The sequence below is a fragment of the Lutra lutra genome, chromosome 6, assembly GCF_902655055.1.
Source record: "Lutra lutra chromosome 6, mLutLut1.2, whole genome shotgun sequence".
In the NCBI taxonomy this organism is placed as follows: Eukaryota; Metazoa; Chordata; class Mammalia; order Carnivora; family Mustelidae; genus Lutra; species Lutra lutra.
This window is the reverse complement of record NC_062283.1, coordinates 67,941,983-67,964,979: the sequence shown is the minus strand read 5'-3', so window position 1 is coordinate 67,964,979 and position 22,997 is coordinate 67,941,983. Positions and strand designations below refer to the sequence as shown.

The window sequence follows — 22,997 nt, the reverse complement described above, 5'->3', positions numbered from 1 at the left end:
TAGACCGCTTAGACACTCTAAGATTCTGTTTTAATGACCTTGTTATATGTAAAGCATCTAGACATAAGGCACCCTCCTTGGCTGTAAGGTAGACATATCAAATAAAAACCGATCATTACCCTCAAGATAGCTTCGATCTAGTTAGAGAGACAGACTGACAACATGAAATAGTGAACACCAGACATCATATAATTAAATGCCAGCTGTCTGGTACGTACTGTTGATGCATTAGAAACTCAGAAAAAAAGAGAATGCTATGGGCTTTGTGGAGATTATGGGTCTGGGAGGGTAGATGAGATTAGATTAGGTGAAGATGGGGAAGAGGGCACCCCAGGTGGGACCCCAAGGGATTTCCTATGCCTACAGGGTAACCCTTTCAACTTTGCACAAAATCACTGTGTAGGCTAGCTACAACCCTGGCTTGTTACAGAGACCCTTAGTCAATTTTTCCACCCCTTTGTGCATACTGGACTTGCCTGACCCGAGGGGTCCGGACCTGGACCCCAGCCTTCCCCTTCCCACCACTGCCTCGAGGGCACCATCTCAGAGCAGAAGTGGGGGAGAATGGAATCATTCACTGTCAGAAGCATTTCAGGCAGGAAATGAAGAATTTCTTAGGTGGTTAAAAATACAGTGGAGGCTGATTTATGTTTGAATTTTCTTCCAGGACAGCAGATTATAGCCCAAGTTCTAAGGCAAAGGCAGCAGTGTCTTTATGGCCTGCTTGGATCAGTTTTATGTCTTGGTGATTTTTATATGTTTCAGCGAAGCCAAAATGCTCGAACTTTTTTGTCCTGTACTTCACTGGGGAACTCATGTACCATTCCGTGCATCTGATCTCATTTTCCCAGAAAAAGAAAGCCAGAAGAGATGAAAGGGATGTTTTTGCTTGCTATTTTATTGGTATCTGGTTTTTAACTAAATGAAATCAAATCATAAATGATGACTCCACATGAGACTCTGAAGTAGATGTCAAATGACAACGTGAAAGTGGAAGGACAGAGATCTAAATATTGTTGAATATGCATATCCATAATATATTGATATCCACAATGTCATCTTGATCAGATATGAGTGTCAAGATAAGCTATGAAAACTTTCCTGGTATGCTGTTATGTTTTTACCTTAATGACTGCTATACATTTTGTAACTGATCATGCTTCCCACATTTTTGTTCATGAGGAAGCTCAGATCTGAACTTGTTCAGGGATTCGGAGCATGGATTTCCATGTACCAGCATCTTCCCTGGCTTTATTTTATTCTTCTACCCTTGTTTTCCCTTTGCTCTATCACTTTATTTTTATCCCGCTGTATTGTGTGCACTTTAGTAACCTACCTCAAATCCTTTTTTGGAACACAAAGGAGCATAAATAAATCAATAAATACATCCTGTGTTTGTAAATATGGCACTTTGTTCTTTCTAAAGCAATTTTTACATCCATTAGCTCTGTGGGTCCCCACACATCCCTGTAAGGAAGTTGGGCGGATGCTGGATCAGCCCTATTTTGCAAGCAAGGAAGCTGAGGTACAGATCCACTCCCCCAACTCTCTAGAAGACCACCTGAACACCTTTGAAGAAAAAGACAAGAAAATGAAACTAACAGCCCACCAGGTGACTTTTATTAGTACATGTGGATTAAGAAGTTTGGAGCCACCAGCTGAAGAGTACACAAACTGGGGTGACCACTGGCTTCAGAGCTCTGCCCCGCCCCACCCAGAGTCCATATCTTTGTTGCCATCTCCACTGTCCCCCACTACCACATAGGTGTGGCACATAACCCAAGCTGGGCAGCCAATCATAGAACCACATGCTCCTGACTGTCCTGATTGGCTCAAAGGAGAGGACACATGACTGAACTGGGCCAATGGAGTGCTTCAGTGAGATTCTTAATCTCTAGCTGGGAAATGAAATCCCATCTCAGCTCTAGTTATAGAGCTATTGAGATGTGATCCTGGAAGTGCTGGTGGCTGATCACTCTTCCAGGAGAAGCAGCTCATGTGAAGTATGAGAGAAGGCAGGCTGCGTGCACAAAGCAACACCTATGAGAGCCAGAGAGAGAAAGTGCCCTGAGCTTGGAGGTTCCTCACCCTCACCCCCTCCCAAGAGGGAGGCTAATAAATCTCCTTTTTTGAGAAATCTAGTTTGAGCTGAGTTTCTTTCATTCACAGCCTAGAGATTTCTTAATTCATATATTTTCTAGACTTCCCCCGCCCCCGCCTTTTTTTTTTTTTTTTTTTTTTTTACTGAGGAAAGATACCCTGAAGTTCTCTTTCTCTGGAGTCCAAGTTTTGGTTTCCTAGGTCCCATGTCAGAAAACTCAAAGTTAATTTTGACTAAGGGGGCTTTGGCTCTGGTAATAATAATTACCACCACACTGTCATGCATTTGTCTATAGCTGGGCCACTGACAAAGGCCGTGGAGCTTTGTGGTTCAGAATGGCTCTGAACCTGGGTCTGTTGCTCATCAACTGTGTGAACTTGGGCAAGTTACTTAACCTCTGAGCCTCAGTTTCCTCATTTATAAAAAATGGGGATAATCTTAGTAGGTACCTCCTAAAATTCTTGTAAGGATTATGCGAAATCCTCCATTTTAGCATATAATGCTGTGCCTAGCATCGAGTCAGCACTTCGTAAATGTAGTTCAATCATTTTGGATAATTTTACATGCAATATCCCTCAAACACTCCTATGAGTGAGGCAGAACAAATATTCTGATGAAGACTTTGATGTACCAAGTGGTTAAGTGACCCACCCAAGTCACATAGTAACTGGAAGAGTCTGGGTTCTAGACCTTGGAATCACATCCAGGGTTGAAAAGAAAAAGAAAAAAAAAAAAATCCAGGGTCATCTCTTTAAGACCATGTTTAGCAAAGGACACTGTGCTGGCTATTGTCAGGAAGCCAATTCAACTTATAAAGGGCACTAACTCTCCAGGGGTAAAGTCCATTAGAGAAGCCAAATTCTGTCCAGAAGGCTGCTTGGTGAGGACAGAGGATTGACACTGGAAAGATGCCCAGAGAAAGGACTGCTTAAACTGGCTTCCCTGGACACCTCCAGTCAGTGTCTGTCCACCCTCCTCTCCCTCTTCTTCCTCACTGTCAGCTCTCATAACCCCCACAGCTCACATATAAACATTCTAGAAGACACACTATCAGAGTCAGAAGGTAATATAGAGATGACTTGATCCCATTCAGTCATTGAACAAATATCTGTTAAATATCTATTATGTGCAAGACATAGCAAACATAATGGTAAATAAGATACAAATGAGAAAACTGGGTCCCGGGGCGGGGGGTGGGGGGAGATGGCTTCGCTAAGGTCTACAGTGAATTTGCAACTTTATTAGACACCTTCCAGAGATATCCACCCACCTCACAATGATCCCCCTTGCCTGGGGTTTAAGTGATCTTACTTCCTCCCCACGGTTGATTGGACCTGAGGGAAAACACCTGACTGAAGCTGGACCAATCAGATTTCATCACCCAAGAATGTGACCCTGGAATGAGATGCTGGTCTTAAGCCCAGAGAGAAAGGCACAGAAAGTGTCCTATCAATGCATCCGTTCTTAGATCAACACTTGGGCCTCCCACCAGCACAACCCATCCCTTATAATACAGCTTTTCTCTTCATCTTGGGAATTTTGGAGTTATTTTTTTTCTTCATGTAACAAAAATAACCTAAACTAAGACTGTGGCCAAGAGTGGATTAAAACCCAACTCTCCCTGCTCCTAGATCTGTGTTCTTTCCATCACTCTGACTGGCAGCAGAGATGCATTTTCAAGGATTGCTCAGAACTCTGACCTTTGAATATGATCTTAGATATATCAAACACAACCATGCCATCCAAATGGGTTCTCAGCGTTTCAGGGAAGGGATCTTTGGGAGGTGCCAACTTCCATGATCTCTAAAGCAATTGCCTTGGGGGTATGTGTGGTTTCCAGAACAGCAGCAGAGAATGGTGATTAAAAGCTCAGACTCTGAAGCTGGACTGCCTGAGTTCAAACCAGTCAAGGTCTTCCACTCACCAGCTGTGTACCTCGGGCGAGTTGCTTTTTTCTGTTTCCTTCTCTGATATTATTACCCCCATAGAGTTGTTGTAGGCCTCCATATATGTATAAAATGTTTAGAATAGCGTGCAACAATAGTAAATTCTAGCTATTTACCATTACCTGCTTTTTTTTAGATCACATTTTCCCACAAAACGTTGGGTTTAGCTTTCACTCACTTCTGTAGCTGCTGCTAGTCTCCTGAGATCCACATTGGTCTGATCACATTCTCAGCTAAAAACCAGCAGCATTCAAAGCCCAAATCAGATACCCACATGAAAAGCAATCGGTCTCTGACATTTTACACACCTTGTACCTGTGATGAATCAGTTGCCTCAACTCGTACATTCAGGAGCTGACCAGCTTCATTAAAGTTTCTCATCAAATATTCATTCAACAATTATTTACTGAGTGCCTACTAAGTGCTTATCTCTATACTGGGCCTGGGATACAGGGGCTCTGTCTGGTGATAGACTAAAAGAGAAACACAAAGCCATGTGACTAGAACTGTGAGAGGCAAACATAAGGAGCCAGGAATGTGTTGAGCATGCAGACCTAGTTCTGACTAAGGAATTAGGGAAGGAGGCTCAGAGGAAGGGATGAATGAGTAAGAGTTAGACAATGCAATTTCACACCCATCAGATCAGCAGACATCTGACAAAACCAAGTGTTGACAGGAACGTGGAGCCATGGAAACTCTGATACATTGCTGGTGGGGTGTAAATTAGTACAAAATTTTGGAAAACAAATCAGCACTAACTAGAAAAGTTGAAGATACACGGTGCACGAGGTGACCTATTACAAGCAGGTGCCTTGTTGTACTAGTCAAGAACTGGAAACAAACTGAATGCCCATTATATTGGTCAGCTACTGTTGCAATAATGTTGTATGACAAATAATCTTTAAAATTCTCAGTGACTACAGGAACAGATATGCCCTTCTTGCTCATAGGATTTTAGGATAGCTGGGTGATTCTGCTCAGATTCATATCTGCTCCATGTCTCTTTCATTTGGAGACTCAGGCTGAAGGGATAACAGCTTGCCGGGAACTTGTTCTTCTCACAGCAAATGGCAAGACTTCAAGAGGCCAAGCTAAACCACAGAGCTCTGTTTGCATCACATTCTCTAGTAACGTAATGCTAATGCAATATATCACTGGTGCGCCTGTTGGCACATTGCAAGCATGTAATTCTGTCTTGGGCTAGTGGATGGTGTTGCCATTTGCTGGGACAGGAAAGCCAGGCAGAGATGTTAATTTAGGAAGAACAACAATGAGTTCAGTGGAATAATAACCCTGAAGGCTGGGCTCCAAGGTATAGGTGAAGGGATCTCAGATGGGGTGGGAGGGCAGGTGGGTGGTTGAGGGGACCTGGGATGGACATGGTAGATAGTACCCATCATCTACCCCATAGCTTTCCTCCTCCCTTGCTAAAAAAGCCCCAATTTTCTCCACCAGTCAATGTGTCCAGGTCCAAGATGAATCATGATTGGTACAAATCAATTAAGACCATCTATTCCCTTCCGCAGTGATTGGCTGAGGAGTAGACATGTGACCCCATTCTGGCCAATGAAACAAAAGGTCTGTTGGGTCTTCTGGGAAACTCTTTCCTCCATGATAAGAGACATATGGAAGAAGAAAATCTTCCTGTTTTCTCACTAAACACATGCATTTTTCTTTGTCCAAGACTTTCATTTCTATTTGGGAAGCTGTTGGGAGGGGGTGTGAGGCTTGAAATTGTAGCAACCATCCTGTCACCATGAGGAGACACATTGAGGGTGACAGAATGAAAAAGACAGGAAGAGGCTGGGGCCTTGGTGACATCTGTGAACTGTGAAACTAGTTTTGGGACCCACAACCTTCAGACACTTGTCCAGGACACAATATATATCCTTATGATCTATCTGAGGCACTGATTGTTGGGTTTTCAAATGCAACCTAATTGCCAAATGCACCCTAATTGATACAGGGGATTTGAAATTTTGAAATAACTCAAGTGTGGCTGGAAAGAGGGAAACCAAATGCCACATTAAGGGCCTGATTGAGGGGAGGATCTTAAAACAGTCTCCAAGGCCCTCCACAGCTTGATCCTCCCATGAACTCTGATGTCACCTATTACTCTCCCTTGTGCACTCTACCCCAGCTACGCTGGCCTTTTGCTCTTGCTCAAATATGTCAGGGACTCCCACCTTGGTGTCTGTGTACCTGCTGTTCATACTGCTTGGAATGCTCTCCCTCCAGGCGCCTACATGGCTTCCTCTCTTCTTCCCTTCAGGTCTTTACTCCGAAGGCACTTTCCTGATGAGATACCCTCTGGCACTTTCTTTAAATTGACCTCCCTCCCACATCCTCTTATTCTCCTTCCTTTTCCTCCATAACACCTCCTATATATTTTGCTTATTTTTTGTTTGTTTGTTGTCTCTCTACCTTAGGACATGGCTCCATTTCATTCACTGATGTATCCCCCAGGGCCTAAAATAGTGAACATAAGTAATAGATGTTCAATAAATATTTGTTGAATGTGTGAGTGAATGAATGAGTGAATGAATTTGTAGGGATTCCAGGGCTAACAAGAAGGAATCACTTTCTCTGGCAGACACCAGCAGTCTGGACTGATTAAGGCATGGGGCTTTGCTCAGAGGAAGGAGCAGAAAGACAGTAAGAGGGACAAAGATTTGGAGGGGCTTCTCCGGGGTAGGGTCTCTACCTCTGTGGTTATCAAGATACATGCTGTGGTGGGGCACCTGGGTGGCTCAGTCATTTAGGCATCTGCCCAGGGTCCTGGGATCAAGTCCCGCATCAGGCTCTGCTTAGCGGGGAGTCTGCCTCTCTCCATCTGCCTCTCCTCCCCTTGCCCCCTCCTTTCCCGCTTATGCTCTCAAATAAATAAAATATTAAAAAAAAAAAAGGGGGGGGTCTGACTCTTAGTTTCAGCTTAGGTAGTGACCTCAAGGTTGTGAGATCGAGCCCAGGGTTGGTATTGGGGTCTGTGCTCAACTAGGAGTCTGCTTGAAGATTCTCTCCCTCTGCCCCTCCCCCCTCAAATAAATAAATCTCCACCAGAAAACAAAAAAAACAAACAAACAGACAGACACATTGTGTGGTGTTTGAGAGTGCGGACTATCCCAGGACCTGTATGTGGCCTTTCTGGCCAATTCCTTCCAGCACCTTCCCTCCTGGGTGCTGTTCCTGCTCCAGGCTCCTCCTCCTACCTGGGAGGCTTCTCTCACCCGGAATGCTGACCCTGCCACTGCTTAGGCACACTCCTTGCGCCCCCTGGCCCAATTTCCCCCTTCCCAGAATTGACATACACCGAACTTGTGTCCTCCCACCTCCAGAGTTCCCACACTTGATGTCTGTGTTTGTCTGATCTCTGGCTCAGCTGCTGGCCCCCCATCCTCTCCCCTGCTCCAGGGCAGCCCACAAAGACGGGTGAGGGACGGGGCGGGGGAGGGGGGGTACGTGGCATGAAGACACTCAGTAAACCAGTAGGGGGCGGGGGAAAGGTCCTGTTATTTCAACAAGACATATTTAGAGATAAGTATTCCTTTTGGGTATTCCATAAAATGGCACTTGCCCACCATCCTCCGTTTCTTCTGGTGAGGGACATATGCTTGCACACGTGTTGTCGCATTTACTCCTCCAAGAACCCCGGGAAGAGGGTGCTATGATTGCCACTTTCCAGATGAGGACACTGTGGCCCAGAGAAATGCAGGAAACTGCCCAGAGCTACACAGAAAAGAAACAAGCAGAGCTGGGTTTGAGGGGGTCTGAGTTTTCCCAGGGATGAGAGGGAGAGAGAAATCCCTTCCCCCTTTTCCGCCAGCTGCCTCTCCCCTCTCCATCCCAGCCATAAATACCAGAACCTTCGCTCCAGGGGAAGTGAGAACCAGTTCTGTGTATTTGCAGTGAACAAAGGCTCAGGAGCTCTTCCTAAATGACTTGCTGGAGGCAGCGGCATTTTTATCTGTGGCCTCCCCTCTCCCTCGCCTCCTCTCTTTGAGGCTGTGAGGAATCAGAGAGATTCTGTCCATCTGTGCTGGATGCCGGCTCAGGCCTCGAATCAGCCAGATCACTGCTTAGCTGCCTCCACCTGCCTGCTGGGAAGGTTCAGACTTCTTCCTCCAAACTTCCACTCACTCCTCCAGCCTCTCCTTGGGATAAGAGTCCCTCCCACTCTGTACCTGGAGAGCTGTATGGAGCTGTGCTGTGGTCACCCTGAGCACCCGGGGGACCAGGGTCCCTGGGGGGTAGCAGCAAAGCATTTTGGGAACAGAAGTCATTTCTGATGCTGGGCAGGAAGTTTTCCCTTTGTCCCTCCAGATCTGAATCCCACCTTTCCACACCCCGCTGCCTGGCCAGGAAAGCTGTTGTCTCTGGACATATCCAAGGGCTCCCATGACCTCTGGCTTCCTATTGGGTTTGGAGGAAAAAGGGAGGACAGGGAGGTTAGGAACCCAGATCCCCCCAGCGGGGTTACCATGAGCTGGTCGAATCCCTGTATCCACAGTTACCCAGGCCAGGCAGCCCCCTCCACACTGCTCCTCCCTTAGGGGTTCTCCAATTTCGCCAGCCCGAGGGTACTACAGTATGCCTTGTGGGTTTCCCTACCCCGCTTGCACCTTTGCAAGCAAACTATCAAACTCCCCTCACCGGCAGGAAATGGAGGCTGCAAGGCAGCTGAATGAACCGGAGGTTGCTTCCGGGCCAATCCCAATGGAGGAACCCTTGGTGAGCCACAAGTGTGGGCTGGGCCACTCCATCTCCAAAGTGGACTGGACACCTGCTGCTAGGAGGGGGCAGCAAATGCTGGAAACGGCTACCTTCACATCTCTTCTGGGAATAGGAAGACTGCCCTGTTGGGTCCAGATTTCTGGACAAACTGACTACACAGTGAACAGTGATCTTCAAATGTTTTGAGCACATATCCCCGTGGATAAGACGTTTATTAGGATGTGCCTGTATATCAGCCAGGGTCCCAGCAGGAAAGAGATGTCATATTCAAACTAGGGTGATCCAAGAAAGTTTATATACAAAGGAACCACTACGGACAGTGTGGTAAGGAGAGCAAAGGCCATCCTTCCGTCTGCTGGGGAGGGGAGGGAATGACTGTCAAAATTTGGAGGGAGAAAGCCAACCTGTGAGGAGCTGCCCAGTGAGGGACACAGCCATCTGAGGTGGCCCCCCAGGGAGAGAGGCCTGAAAATAAATTCCTTCACTGGCCTGTCCTCCTGTCAGCCCTCGCACTAGCCAGATCTTACCGAAAACCCCAGGGCAGGGTGGAGGAGGAAGGCAAAGGGAACAAGCAGGAGAGACATTCAGCTAGTCACCAAGTGCCTAGGGGACAAGCAGGAGAGACATTCAGCTCATATTCCCAGCAAATGTATGTTTACCTATTAATTCTAAACATGCACGCCTGTGCTAATGTATTACATGCATTATAAAGTACACGCACAAAGCCAAATTGAAAAGGATGAGATAAAATAGAAGTGGCACCCAGTAGATTCATGCCTTGTTGGGGTGTGGGCTCCCTGCTTCGATGAAGACTGTGTTAAAAGCCATGTCCCCGTAGGAACATTCTGGGGTGATGGAAATATTATCCTGACCTGTGTAGTGATTATAAAAGTGTACACATATGTAAAAACTGACTACGCAGTACACTTAAGATCAGTGCATTCGACAGTACAAAAATCTCTCTCTTACACACACATATATGTGCATACATGCACACATGTCAGAGCCTAGTGGGTTCCCACTTGTGTGCCATGGTTCATCTAAAAGCCTGGGGCCTTTAGTTGTCAGAATGCTACAACACTCAGCAAACACAGTGCGGGCCTGAGCTTGCTGCAGCAGCCTGTGTTTCCATGCCTACTTGTCCCCCTTTCTTCTCTTCTTTCTTTTTCATTCCTTTGCCTACACTGCGGAAGTGGCTGGGCCCAGGACACCTTCCTTGAGAGGAGGTCCAGCTGCCTTGTTTCCTCAGAGTAAAAGTCATAGCTCTTACTGGGCACTGGAAGCTGCTCTAGGTGCTTCATATACTTGAACTCACCTAATTCCCACAACAACCTATGAACATTGATACTGTTTTTACCTTCATTTTACAAATGAGGAGACTGAGGCACAGAGAAGGGAAGTGATTCACACAAGGCCACACAGCTATTAAGATGCAGAGCTAGGATTTGGCCCCTGGGTCTGCGCTCCCCAGCTACGTACCTTCTGTTGGCTTCTCTGGGGCCAGCAAGGTAGCTGCCTTGGGCCTGATCTCTTTTTCCTCTGGCATTTCCTCCAAACCCTGTTCTCTTCCTCTCATGTCGTGATTGGTATGGGATGAGTGCGGGCCTGAGCTTGCTGGGCAGTGGTATGCCAATTAATGAGGCAAGTGGCTCTGGAGGCAGGAGGAAGGCCCTGGGTCTGGGCCCTCTGTCTTTCCTCCTGGCCTGGAAGCGGGACAGATTTCTATTTGCCTCACACCCTCACCCTCTGGGCAGGATGGCTTCCTCTTCTCCCTGACTGGCTGATCCTGGCCTCTGCCCTTTGCCAGCCTCCTCTCCACCCTCTGCAATGCATTCTGCTCCCAGCCCAACCCAGCCTGCTTCTAAGTCCTGTTGAAACCCCAGCCTCCCTCTGGAGAGTACTCTACCCACCCCAGCCCACCTTTTGCATCTGGAAGCCAGGCATCTTCTTACTGCACGCTCAGGTGGGGTAGGAACCATGTCTGTCTCGCTCACTGTCACCACCTGGACACCTTCCTCAAAGGGACAGAGTGGGCACCCTATGACTGAGTCCACAGAGGAATACTGGAATGTTCGCGAGTCTTGACGTGGTTCTGTGAGCCAAAGGCAGATCACCGGAGGTTGGTCAGCACGTGGACTGCATGATCAGAATTCTCCCCGTGTCCTGGGGTGCTTGGGGCTGTCATCTTCCCTCCCTTCTGAAGAGTGTTTGCTGAGTGCTGTAGCAGCTTGACAAGACCCCTCCCCAATGGCGGCAGAAGAAATGGTGGGCCCAGGCTCATTAGCAGCATGAGCCATAGGCAACCAGGCAGCGCAGTGCTTACAAGGCCCATTTTGCCGACTGTGGGCATGATTAGGTCCCACCGGGTGGGGGAGAGCCTGCCCACAAGGGCCTCCTTGCAACAGCCTCACGTCAGAAGGCCTCGGGCAGACTGAACTCTGTCACTTCACAAGACAGGTAATTTCCCTCCCCAGCATCCAAGCCTTTACAGGAACTGTTTTCTTGTCCCTTAGCTCTGTTGGTATTGAAGTCTGGGCGGCCTGACAGCCCTGGCAGACAGCCCAGAGGCCAGCGCCCCAGGCAGACACTCTCTCTGCCTTATTATTCAGCTTCAGTGGCCTCACAGCGATTGGGTGGCATTTGTGAGCACAAAAGAGAAGACACGAGCATTCTGGAGGGCCTTTCAGAAAAGGGCGCCGCAGGCTTCCTGGCTGGAGTTCTCTGGAGGTCCTGTTGAGTCTATTTTCAGCTGTCCAGGCCCGTCTGTTTGCATCCTGACCCTGGCCCCTCGGCACTTTCCGGGTGGGGGGTGGGGGTGTGGATGCTCTGCTGCCTGGGGAGGGGGCTAGCTCCGAGATTTGTGCCAGAGCTGGAGTTCCGGTCTTCCCCAGGCACCGGCACCCCTGCTTGCACACCTTCTCACAAATGGGGTCATGGGGGTGGCGTCCACGGGGGTCACCTGGCTTCCCTCTGGCTGCCAGCCCCTCCTCCTCCCTGCGCACGCCCCTCCAGCAACAGAAGCCCCTCTGCAGCGGCTATGGCGAGGAGCCGCCAGTCGGCAATAAGGGGCCAACTCCCGTAATTGGTGCCTTCTGTGATTCAAGGCTCCTTTGTCACCCACGTCATCATCGTCCGTGGGACCCAGATCAAAGCTGCCGCCAGCTGTGCCCGAGCCTCTCTCTCGGCCGGAGACAGGGGACCCACGGGAGCAACTGGGGATGAAGGTGAACTCAGGCTGCAACGGGGCTTTCCTCTGTAGCAGCCCCCGTCCGGCTCAGCTCCGGGCGGGCTGCCGCCCCCAGTCTTGCTTCGAGTGCTGGGGGCCAGGGCGGGGAACTTTGAAATTTCCACCCCGAAAGGTGCCCCGGTTCCCGGCATGCCCTGTGGCCGTCTGGTGTTGATTTGAAATCTGTTCGCCCGGGAGTCCCAGTTCGGCTCGGCAGACAGCAGTATTTGCTTATTAATTTGTTTATTGATTTACTGGGCTGTACTTGGGGCTTCTCCCGGGAAGAACTCCAGACGTGTGGGCCGCCCAGCAGCCAGCCATCAGTCAGCTTCAAGTTGGGGCTTAAAATGCCACAAGGTCTGGAGCAGGTGGGCCGGGAGATGTTGCGGAGCCCTGGAAGCCGGGCCGGCGGGGCAGTGGGGCACCGAGGGACCTGGGAACCCGGGACGGGGGGCGGGGTGCTGGCGAGGCCAGCGGGGCGAGGGGGTGGGCCCGCCGCCCGCCACGCCCGGGACGGAGGCACGCGGCGTGGTGAGTGAGGGGCGCGTTCTGCACGGGCGTGAGGTCGCACCCCTGCACTAACGTGGCGTCGCACCCCTGCTCTGGGCCTCTCCCCGCCAAGAGGTTATTACAAATCCGTGGCCAGAGCGGGGGAAGCGCGCCTCTCCATCAGTTCCAGAGGGGCCCTTCCCCGGCTCAGCGCGGATTTAAGAGGCCTCCTTCCCTAAGGCGGGGGATGGAGGAGGACCAGTCCAAAGTCTTCGGTGCCCGAAGGCACTCAGATTCCTGTTTTAGGACGGGTTTTCCAAGCGTGCCGGGACTGAGTAAGGCAAAGGGTGTTTGTAACAATGATTCTCTCAGCTCTTGCATAATAATACTACTTTTTTTTTTTTTTAAACCTCTGAGGACGTCTGTGGCTTTGTCGCCTTTTCGAGGCATATGTTGACTACAGATTGTGGGAGCAGGATGGGAGGGGCAAGGGAGGGAGGGAGGAGGCAGCAGCATCTGAACAGAATTCTATCACGGATAAAAAGATCTCTGACAGAGAACTTAGTAAGAGCCAGGCGAGTGCGAGCGGGCTTGGGGGTCACGCAGACCAGCTCCATCATTTATGAGCCGGGCAACCTCAGGCAAGTTACTTCCCATCTCTGTGCCTCAGATTGTCTGTAAAATGACGGTGAGATTAGAAACTTCATAGAGTTGACCTGCCGGGGTAAATGGAAACACCTAAGAAAAGCATTAATGTATAAATGGTCATTACATCCCTATTGTACAAATGAGATTAGGTACTGGAAGTTTCCTTTTGGAAATCCCCCCCCTAAAATGAAAGGAGGACCCTGTCTTAATAAATCCAGGTTCCCCTTTTCAGATGTGCCTTTCTCTCTGGCTGCTCTGGATTTTGCTGCCCTTTCCCCCCTCCCCCTCCCTCCCCCGGCCAGGAGACCCTTCTCTCCCTTTCCCTTTAGGACCAAGATCAAAATCTCCTGGCATTGCCATAAGTAGGATGGGTGCCAATATGAGCCTGCAGAGGATGCCAGGTGTGGATAGGCAGAGGTGTGCCAGTGCAGGTGGAGGGAAAGGGCTAAGAGTACCAATCCCTGTGAAGTCTGCAGCTTTGAGAGAATGCATAGGGTCTCAGGGAAGCACATGGGCTGAGGAGTCCCACTGCCCAGACTCCAATCTGAACCCTGTCATTCACTGCTATACAGTCTGGAGCAAGGGATTTAAATCTTCCTTCACCTAATTTCTGCATCTGCAAAGGAGATTCTAAGAGTGCTTGCCTCATCAGGTTATAGTGAGGTTGAGGGAGTTTACACATATCACATACTTGAAACACTAGCCACTTGGTACAGAGCTTTCCAGTCTTACTCCAACCAGAGTTTAAAACACTCACAATTCATCTGCCTTGATTCCTACCCCATCCCTATGCACACATGGTGCTCAAATGACTCCAGACCATCCCTGTCCGTCAGCCATCGCCTCTTCGCCACTTGCCGTTCCTCAGCCAGGAATGTCCTTCCTCCCAGCCTTGGCCTGACATAGTCCCTCTCATCAAAGTCTGACTCCACTCATTCTGGAAAAACTTCTTTGGTCTCTTGGGACAAAATTCCCTTCCCCTCCCAGAGTTTTCCCCACTGTCCCCACCTCCCACCATCTTAAAAACTCCTCCCCATTCTTTGAGAGACTTTCCCCCCACACCCTCCTCCCAGCTGGATTGTGGTCCCCCATCCTCTGTGTACTCCCTACAGTAAGTACCCCATGCTTGTCTCTTACTACCTCACTCAGCAGAGTTGGTCTGTTTTCTTAGGTGCCTCCCCTAGTTGACTATGAGCTTCCAGTGATGGGGGAGTCATCAGTTAAGATTGAGATGGGCTGCAGATAATAGTAAACCCTAAAAATATTGGTTTATACAATTTAGAGGTTTTAGTTCTTTCTTTCTTGAAAGTCTGGCATCCAGGGCTGATATGGTGGCTCTGCTCCATTGGGTCCTCTGAAATCTAGGCTCCTACCATCTTGTTGCTCTGTGACAGATGGCTTTCATGACCAATGTCCCCTCATAGTCTAACATGGCTGCTCCAATTACAGTCATTTTGTTCACTTTGCAGTCAACCAGGGGAAGAGTGAGTGCCGCCTGTCTGTTAAGGAAACTCTCATTTGACACATCCCTTTTAAATATTAGTGGTCAGAATTGAGTCATGTGAGTATGTCTAACTGCAAGGGCAGCTGGGAAATGTAGTCTTTTTTTTTCTATTTAGCCCTATGACCTGCCAAAAGCTCCAGGAGTAGGCTAGAAGAGGAGAAAGGAAAGAAGATAGTTATCAGTCTCTACCATAGGGCCCTGGCTTCTTTCATCCCTACGTGGTACCCCTGCCACCCCATAGCACATTGCCAGGCAGAGAGTGAAGGCTCAGTGTTTGTGGAAAGCCAGACTCACATACATAGTCACAGAATGTGTGTTTGCTTTCCCCGAGAGTGGGCATGTGGCAGCCTCTGATTGATCTGGGTGTCTCCCCTCCCACCAACATTCATTCATTCATTCATACATAATTTGCTGATGTCTCCATGTGCTAGGTGGTATTCTAGGTGCAGGGATAAAACAGGAAATCAAAGAGATAAAAGTCTGCACCATTTTGAGCTTCCATCCCAGAGGCTTCTACAGTGATATGAAGCACTGGGCTAAGTGCTTTCTGAAGATTAACTCACTGCGGGGTGTAGAGGGGGTGCCATATTAGTCATCTCTATTTTACAGATGAGGAAACTGAAGCACAGAAAGGTCAATACTTGGTCAAGTTCATACAGCTTGGAAGAGACAGAGCTGGGCTTATCGTCTGCTAAACCCAGGCTTTTCGTCTGCTGGCTATCGCTTCTCAACATCTTTTACACTATGGTACTCTCACTGCATATACTGTGCTGTGTCCTGCTTTCTGCACTTAACTCTGCCACAGATATTTTCCCATCATTTTTGTAATCACCATTTGTGGTGATTCTTCTCCCACGTGACTACCTGGGAGAAGGTGGGGCAGAACAGCTGTGGTCTGCGTATAGGGGGAAGGGAGGTGTTGTGGTCCCTGTGTGGGGCCAAGAAGGATCAATGTACATCTGATTGGGAGGGGCCAGTGACTAATAGGACTAGGGCCCTGCTGGCTTGGGAGACCTCTGCTCTCTACCCCTCTTTGATCCTCCAACTGATTCTCAGCCCTTCTCCACTTGACCTTGCTCCTCAGGGAGGCCACTGGGCCTTCAGACTTCCCTAACTCCCTTGACTTGTCCCATGACTGACTTCCAGGCCATAGAGTTATCTACCCCCTTCAGCCAGTGGAGGCCCAAGGGCTCCTATAACCCCTGCCTTATGGACCCTGTAGAGCACATCTGTCTTCCCAAACTCTTCCTTAGCCCAAGGAGAGGTGAGGGGGAATAAGAGAACTCTGGGGGTACCTGGGTGGCTCAGTCAGTTAAACATCTGACTCTTGATTTCGGCTCAGGTCATGATCTCAGGGTTGTGAGATTGAGCCCCATGATAGGCTCCACACTGGGTGTGGATCCTGCTTAAGATGATCTCTCTCTCTTTTGTCCTTTCCCCCCCTCCCTTTCAACAACAACAACCAAAGAGAGAGAGAGAGAGAGAGAAAACTCTAGCATAAGGCAAGTGGTACCAAACTTAAGATGCTGGGCCCCACATCTCTCCCACCTCCCCCTTCCTCACCTCCTCCCCAATTACTCTCCACTGTGCTTCAGGGAGTAGGACCAAGGAGAAGAGAGCAAACCCTTTTTGAACACCGTTCTCCTTTGAGAATGTTTCAGGAAGGACCCCGGGGCTCAGGGAGGCCTGGTCTCCGGCGCTGTGCCTCTGGCTTGATGGTGGCAGAGGGGAAATTGAAACTCTGCCCCTTGCCTTGTGGGCAGGGTAGAAGGGGGCAAAAAGTGGCTATCTATTTTGCAGATGACACTTCAAGGTTCAGAAACTGCGTTAAGCTGTGCCCAAGCCACAGGTAGCACAGTGAGTCAAGGATGGAATTTGGGTCAAGAGAACTCCGTTCCAGGGTGGGCCCCTCTGACTCCATCTTTGGCCCCACAATTTTGGTTTCTAAGACCCTAGAGATCTCAAAGCACCTGTTGAAGCCTGTAGAAGTCCTCTTCTGGGTCTTGGGCCTTGGCCAGGTTGTGTGAAGTGCTTTGAGGGTGTGCAAAAAGAAATTAAGATGTGATTCTTATTTGGAGGTGATGGTGGGGTGAAGGTTTCAATCATGCTGGGGAGATGAGACTTAGAAATAGGAAAAATGCCAAAGACATAGATATTTTAATATGCGGTAGTATCCTTCAGTGCCTTGAGACCCAGCACAGACTGAAGCAGATAAGAAAGCTGTTTGGGGGAGGGAGAATTGAACTGGACCGTAGGAAGAAGTAGGAATCAAACTCATAGACAAAGAATGGAGAGATGACAGCAGGATGTGGGTACAGAGGCCACCCATGCCAGTAGAGTGTGAAGCCTGGTGTGAGAGGGGTGGCCTTGTTGGAGAGAAGGAGGTGACAACACTAGAGAGCGGCCAGACAGTGGAGGGATTTGAAAGAGCAGCAGAGGTATTTGGACTTAATTCTGGAATCCAGGGAAGACAGCTCTTTGGCATCTGTGCTTCCTATCTCCCACCTCCATCCGTGGCAGACCCTGCCAGTCAATCACTATACTCTCCCTGCCGAGCCCCGCTGGGCCTTGGATCTCCATCCCTGCCTATGGTTTGCGACTGAGAAGCTTAGTTGCTCTGGGTAACTGGGAGCCACTGCAGGTTCTTGAGCAAGAGAATGAGTGTCAGAAGGGGTTTTGCATTCCTGGAGCCTGTGTGGGATGGCTTGCCCTGATCCCAATCAGCCTTGAGTCATAACTGGGGTGGGGTCGAAGCTTCTGAAGATCACGGGGCAGTGGGGCTTCTGCCTTCACCCGCATAAACCCATCTGGCGCAGGCTTGCCCCCTGAGGAGAGGGCCCAGCTTTTCTTGTTATGGAAACAGAGAGAGAAGCAGTCACACCACTCAGGCGAGATTGAATTTTGAAAGAAGCCCTGGTTGGCTGCCCCCCTGCTGAGGGAGAGAGGAGGCCAGGCCAGGGCTGAGTGGGTGCCACCACCGACCCAAATTCTAATTTAGTGAGTTTAAATGCACCTTTAAAATGCATAGAGGTCTGAGCAAAACCCATCTGTCATGGTTTTCAGGGTGAGAGGGATCCATCCATCCACCATAGCTATATATATGGGTGTGTTTGTGTGTGTGTGTGTGTGTGTGTGTGTGTATTTCTTTGCCAAAAGTAAGTATTGATTCTCAGTGACTGTAAACAGGCCATAAGAATGCTCTCATGCATCTCATCCTCTGATTTCAACCATGCAGATATGACTCTGAGATGACATTCCTCCTGTGGTTCTGGTTTGTTTGTCATTGCTGGAGTGTGTGTGTGTGTGTGTGTGTGTGTGTGTGTAGGGGTTGGCGAGAAGCACAAGTACTACAAAGGCAAGGATTAAAAGGGAGCCATTCTGTGTGCACGGAACTGCTGTGGACATTGAGTGCAGGTGTCTGTCATGAGTCTTGGAAACCAGTGGGTGGGAGGGGATCTCCGACACACCTAGAGCGGGTTGCTGAAGGTCCCCTGCTTTGTAGGCCCCTAGACCCTCACTGCACCTCCAGGCTGCGACTTCATCCTTGGCTGGGGAGGCTTGCTGATAACCCAGTTCCCTGGTGAGTGCCAGGTCCGTGAGCAGCTGAGAGATATGTTTATTTCCTTTTAATGTTGTTCAGGGTTCAATTTACCCAGTGGCACGCTAGTAAATAAATAAGAAAACCAAACCTTTGACAAGGGGAAATATGGAGTTTTCCTCCTACATTCCTGAATAATATCTCAAAACTTTTGTGACTCACGAGGGCCTGCAGTATTTGGCTAAAGGAGGGAAAAAAAAGAAGGAAAAGAAAACCATCTTGTTTCTTATATATTTGTCAATAGCTTTACAGCAAGTGGAGAATATTCTATATGATGTGGCCCCATGCACCGTACTTGCTGACACGAGTTTCCCTGAGGTCCATAGCTGTGTCTGAAGCCAGGGAAGTGTAACCTGCATAATTGTATCTCTGAAAAGGGGGCCGTTTGCTACTGCCCAGAACCCATTACCCACCAAATCTCCTGACACTAATCTCCCAGGCCTCCAAGATCTGGGCATTGGGGGTGGGGAGTTATTGCACAAAAATCGTTCAAATGCTCCGGCTCGGAACACAGCGACAGTTAAGGAGAAAAAAAAAAAAAAGGCAAATGAGGGAGAAACTGTTACAGGCGAATGAGGCTGTAGGAGGCGAGACTATCAAGGTGAGAACGACAACTCTGCATTCTGTTATGTGTTTACCTGGAAGGCTTTGAGACCCTATGTGCCGAGTACCGGGCAAGGCACAAGGAAGGGAGGGCACCATAACACTAATAATGCAATCGTGACACTGGTAATAATAAAGGGGCCATTTACTGAGCAGGGGCTAGGTGCTAGACACTGTGGGGAGCATATCATCTCACTGTTGAGTAGCGAAGCTCCATGTTCTCAGAGTTTATAATCTGGTGGAGGAGAGGGGAGTGATCTGCTGCCCACTGAAACTCCAAGGATATTTCTGGTCTTAGAGGATAGTTGGGAAAACCCCAAATTGGAGAATTCTTGTTAATTTTGAAATTTGGGCTCTGGTTGATGTTGGAAACCTCAGCCCCACCTCTTTGAGGGACTCAGGGCCAAGATAACTAGGAACCCTGGCAATTTAGATTTTCATGGGAGAGCTGACCAAATTTAGCAAGAAGGGTATGGGCAAAGGGGTAAGGAGGGGAGGGAACTAGAGAAAAATGATAGGGAGAGAAGGGTACACTCATGGCACAGAGAAAGGCAGGGGGCAGGAAGAGGGGAAGAGGGGAAGAGGGTGAGATGTCTGACCATTAGGGTGGTGAAATGAATAAAGCCTATGACATGCAGATGAAGGCTGGGTGAAGGCTTGGGGACTTGGAATCCCCCAGCCCTAGGCACAGTTTTGAGAAGGAGGGAGATGAGGGCTGTCGGCTGGCTGAATGGAAACTGTGTTCAGTGGTGGCTGAGGTCTTCTGCATCCTGAAAGGAATCAATGAAAGCGACTGAGAGTGAAATTGCTCCTTCAGTTGCAGGACAGAGTTCGAAGATGTGCCTTCCAGGGAGGGAGAGGGGGAGAGGAAGGGGTTGTGAGTGGAAATCAAGGGGAAGCTGATGGAGGTAGATGGTGGCAAAATCACCATTCTCACCTGTTCTCAGCAGACTCCCCTGTCTCACACCTGGGTGGAAGAGAAACACTGAAGGGGGATGCCGGGAACTGTCCAAGACCCTGGGTGCTGAAATGATTCCCAGAACTAGATATTTTGGTTCATAGAAGCTGAGAGCCTCCTACCCAGTGGTTCTCAAAGTGTACTCCTTGGATCAGCAGCATGAGCGTCACCTGGAAACTAGCTAGAAATGCAAATTCCCAGGCCCCAGTCCAGATTGGACAAATCAGAATCTGTGTGGGGAGAATGTGTGCAACAGCAATCTATTATTAGCAATCCCTTCAGGGTATTCTGAAGCACTCAATTTGGAGAATAACTGCTCTAACCAATAGCTTTTTCTGTTCCCAATCTCAGGCCCCTGGCCTTTCCTCCACAGTCAAATCCTGTACACAGTTCTACCATGGCACTTGCCATCCTGCCTTTAAGGCATCTCTATGTCTGTTTCTTCATCAGTGCTGAGGTTTATTTAGGAGAGGAGGGTAATGTCCTACTTCACTCTGAACTACCAGTTCCTGGCACAGACTGGCACACAATAGGTGCATGGTAATTCTTGTCAATGAATGGATGGAAGGATGAATGAATGAATTCTAGAGAGGTAGTTAAGGTTATCTTTTTTAGAAAGATCTTTTTTTAATTGAGACAGAGAGCGAGCACACAAGTAGGGGGAGGGGCAGAGGGAGAGGGACAAGCAGACTGAGTGGAGAGCCCAACATTGGACTCTATCCCAGGACCTTGAGATCATGACCTGAGCTGTAAGTCAGCCGCTTAATCAACTGAGTCACCCAGGTGCCCCTAAGGTGACCTTTAAAAACAAAGAGATTGGGTTAGTTTCTTGCTTAAAACTTTTCAGTGGCTCCCAATGCATTTAGAATGAAATCCAGCTCCTTACCATGACCTGTGAGACCCTTTAGTCTGGACCTGGTGGCCTTATGACTCTGATTTATCCTTCTGTCCCCTCAGCCACTGCTCTCAGTCTTCCAGATACCCCAGGTTCATTCCTATCTCAGGGTCTCTGCATGACTGTGCCCTCTATCTGGAGTGCTCATCACCCTGCTGGCAATGCAACAGGCTTTCTCTCATTTCTTAGACATTGGCTCACATGAAACCTCAAAAAGACCTTCCTTGACTACCCATCTAAAGCATCACTTCCTTTCCCATTCCATTACCATCTTGGTTGTTGATTCAGTGGATTTTCCTCTTCATGGCACTAGTACAAATTAGTATTGGGAGAGATTCTCCTCCATCATTTCCATATGTCCCTTCCAATGTCCCTTTTTTTAAAAAAAAAAAAGATTTTATTTATTTATCTGACAGAGAGAAATCACAAGTAGGCAGAGAGGCAGGCAGAGAGAGAGGAGGAAGCAGGCTCCCCGCTGAGCAGAGAGCCCGACGCGGGGCTCGATCCCAGGACCCTGAGACCATGACCTGAGCCGAAGGCAGCGGCCTAACCCACTGAGCCACCCAGGCGCCCCCCAATGTCCCTTTTTATAAAGGAAAATCATCGGGGCTCCTGGGTGGCTCAGTGGTTAAAGCCTCTGCCTTCAGCTCAGGTCATGATCTCAGGGTCCTGGGATTGAGTCCCGCATCGAGCTCTCTGCTCAGTGGGGAGCCTGCCTCCTCCTCTCTCTCTCTGCCTGCCTCTCTGCCTACTCATGATCTGTCTGTCAAATAAATAAAAAAAAAATCTTAAAAAAAAAATAAAGGAAAATCATCATTCATATAGACAATCAACATTGCTTCACTTAAAAAGAAACTTGCACCGACCCACCGGAGCATCCGCTTCCGGTTTCCACACTGGATCGGCGGTGAGCGGCTTCTGAGGTTCCTGAGGCCTGCGGGGCCTTGCTGGAGATGGACAGCCGAATTCCTTACGATGACTACCCCGTGGTTTTCCTGCCTGCCTATGAGAATCCCCCAGCATGGATTCCGCCTCATGAGAGGGTGTATCACCCAGACTACAACAATGAGTTGACCCAGTTTCTGCCCCGAATCGTCACACTGAAGAAGCCCCCTGGAGCTCAGTTGGGATTTAATATCCGAGGAGGAAAGGCCTCCCAACTAGGAATCTTTATCTCCAAGGTTATTCCTGACTCGGATGCACATCGGGCAGGACTTCAGGAAGGGGACCAAGTCCTAGCTGTGAATGATGTGGACTTCCAAGACATTGAACACAGCAAGGCTGTTGAGATCCTGAAGACAGCCCGTGAGATCAGCATGCGTGTCCGCTTCTTTCCCTACAATTATCATCGTCAGAAAGAGAGGACTGTACACTAGAGAGTTGCAGCCCATAGCGCTCCACATGGAATCTTCTAGGACAAGCTGTTAGGCCTCAGGGAAGCCTCTTGGGAAACTCTACTCTCAGCCCCACCCTAGCAGAGCGGAGTGGGGAGGCTGGGGACACAGTGAGGCCCCGACACCAAGCCATCTAGCCAACTGCATTACCCAGACTCTTTTGTACTTCTTGTTCCCTCATTCTGTAGGTGGGCTTCATTCCCTGAAACGGGAAGAATGGAGATCTCTAGATATAGCCTGTGGAGAGCCCGGCTAGAAAAGGCAACTGACATTTATTGGGGATCACGTGCTAGACAACTGCACATGTCACACCATGTTCACTAGAGTCTAGAAATTAATAGAAGAAAGAATCTTGAGGCAACTGATGTTTATTGACTACCGCGTGCTAACCAACTACACATTTGTCCTCTCATTTTCATCAGAGTCTAGAAATCAGTAGCGAAAAGAATCCTGGGGGCCTTCCATCTCATCCCATTGTTGTACTACCTGTCTCAGACCCTCCAGAGACTCCCTGGGATTGTTTTTCCCCATCTCCCTCCTCCTATCCTCTTCTCTCCCCTGCCCTCCCGCCCTCCAAAGTAAAAGGCAATGCTGAGGAAAAAAAAAAAAAAAAAAAGAAAAAAAAAAGAAACTTGCCTATATTTATTTAGATTTTAAGTAAAATCATTGTGAATACTTAGCAAACTCAGCTTCGAGATGAGTTCCCTTCTAGTCATCTTGCTGCCTCTAAGTCTCTTTGGATGGGACTTCTGGAATAGCCATGGATCCAGCCCCTTTAATCCCATCAGTGGGAATTGTAGACTTAGGGCAAATTGGGTCTTGTAATCTGGGGTGTTCTGTTGAGCAGGAAGCAAAAATGGGCCACCCAAAGAGGACATAGAGATTATGGCTGAAGACTTCAGTG

At 48.9% G+C, this 22,997-nt stretch overlaps 1 protein-coding gene across 1 annotated transcript; it reads left to right on the top strand.

Moving 5' to 3' along the window:
- The first annotated feature begins 21,574 nt into the window (after nucleotides 1-21,574).
- Nucleotides 21,575-22,533, top strand: LOC125103225 (PDZ domain-containing protein 11). The gene is made up of 2 exons (XM_047735134.1): nucleotides 21,575-22,123; nucleotides 22,282-22,533. The coding sequence occupies exon 1, from the start codon at nucleotides 21,653-21,655 to the stop codon at nucleotides 22,073-22,075; it is 423 nt and encodes a 140-aa protein (XP_047591090.1). The 5' UTR covers nucleotides 21,575-21,652; the 3' UTR covers nucleotides 22,076-22,123; nucleotides 22,282-22,533.
- The last annotated feature ends 464 nt before the right edge of the window (nucleotides 22,534-22,997 follow it).

Bases quoted from the DNA above. Each gene is read 5' to 3' on its own strand.
- LOC125103225 (XM_047735134.1), top strand. From the start codon at position 21,653: ATGGACAGCCGAATTCCTTACGATGACTACCCCGTGGTTTTCCTGCCT.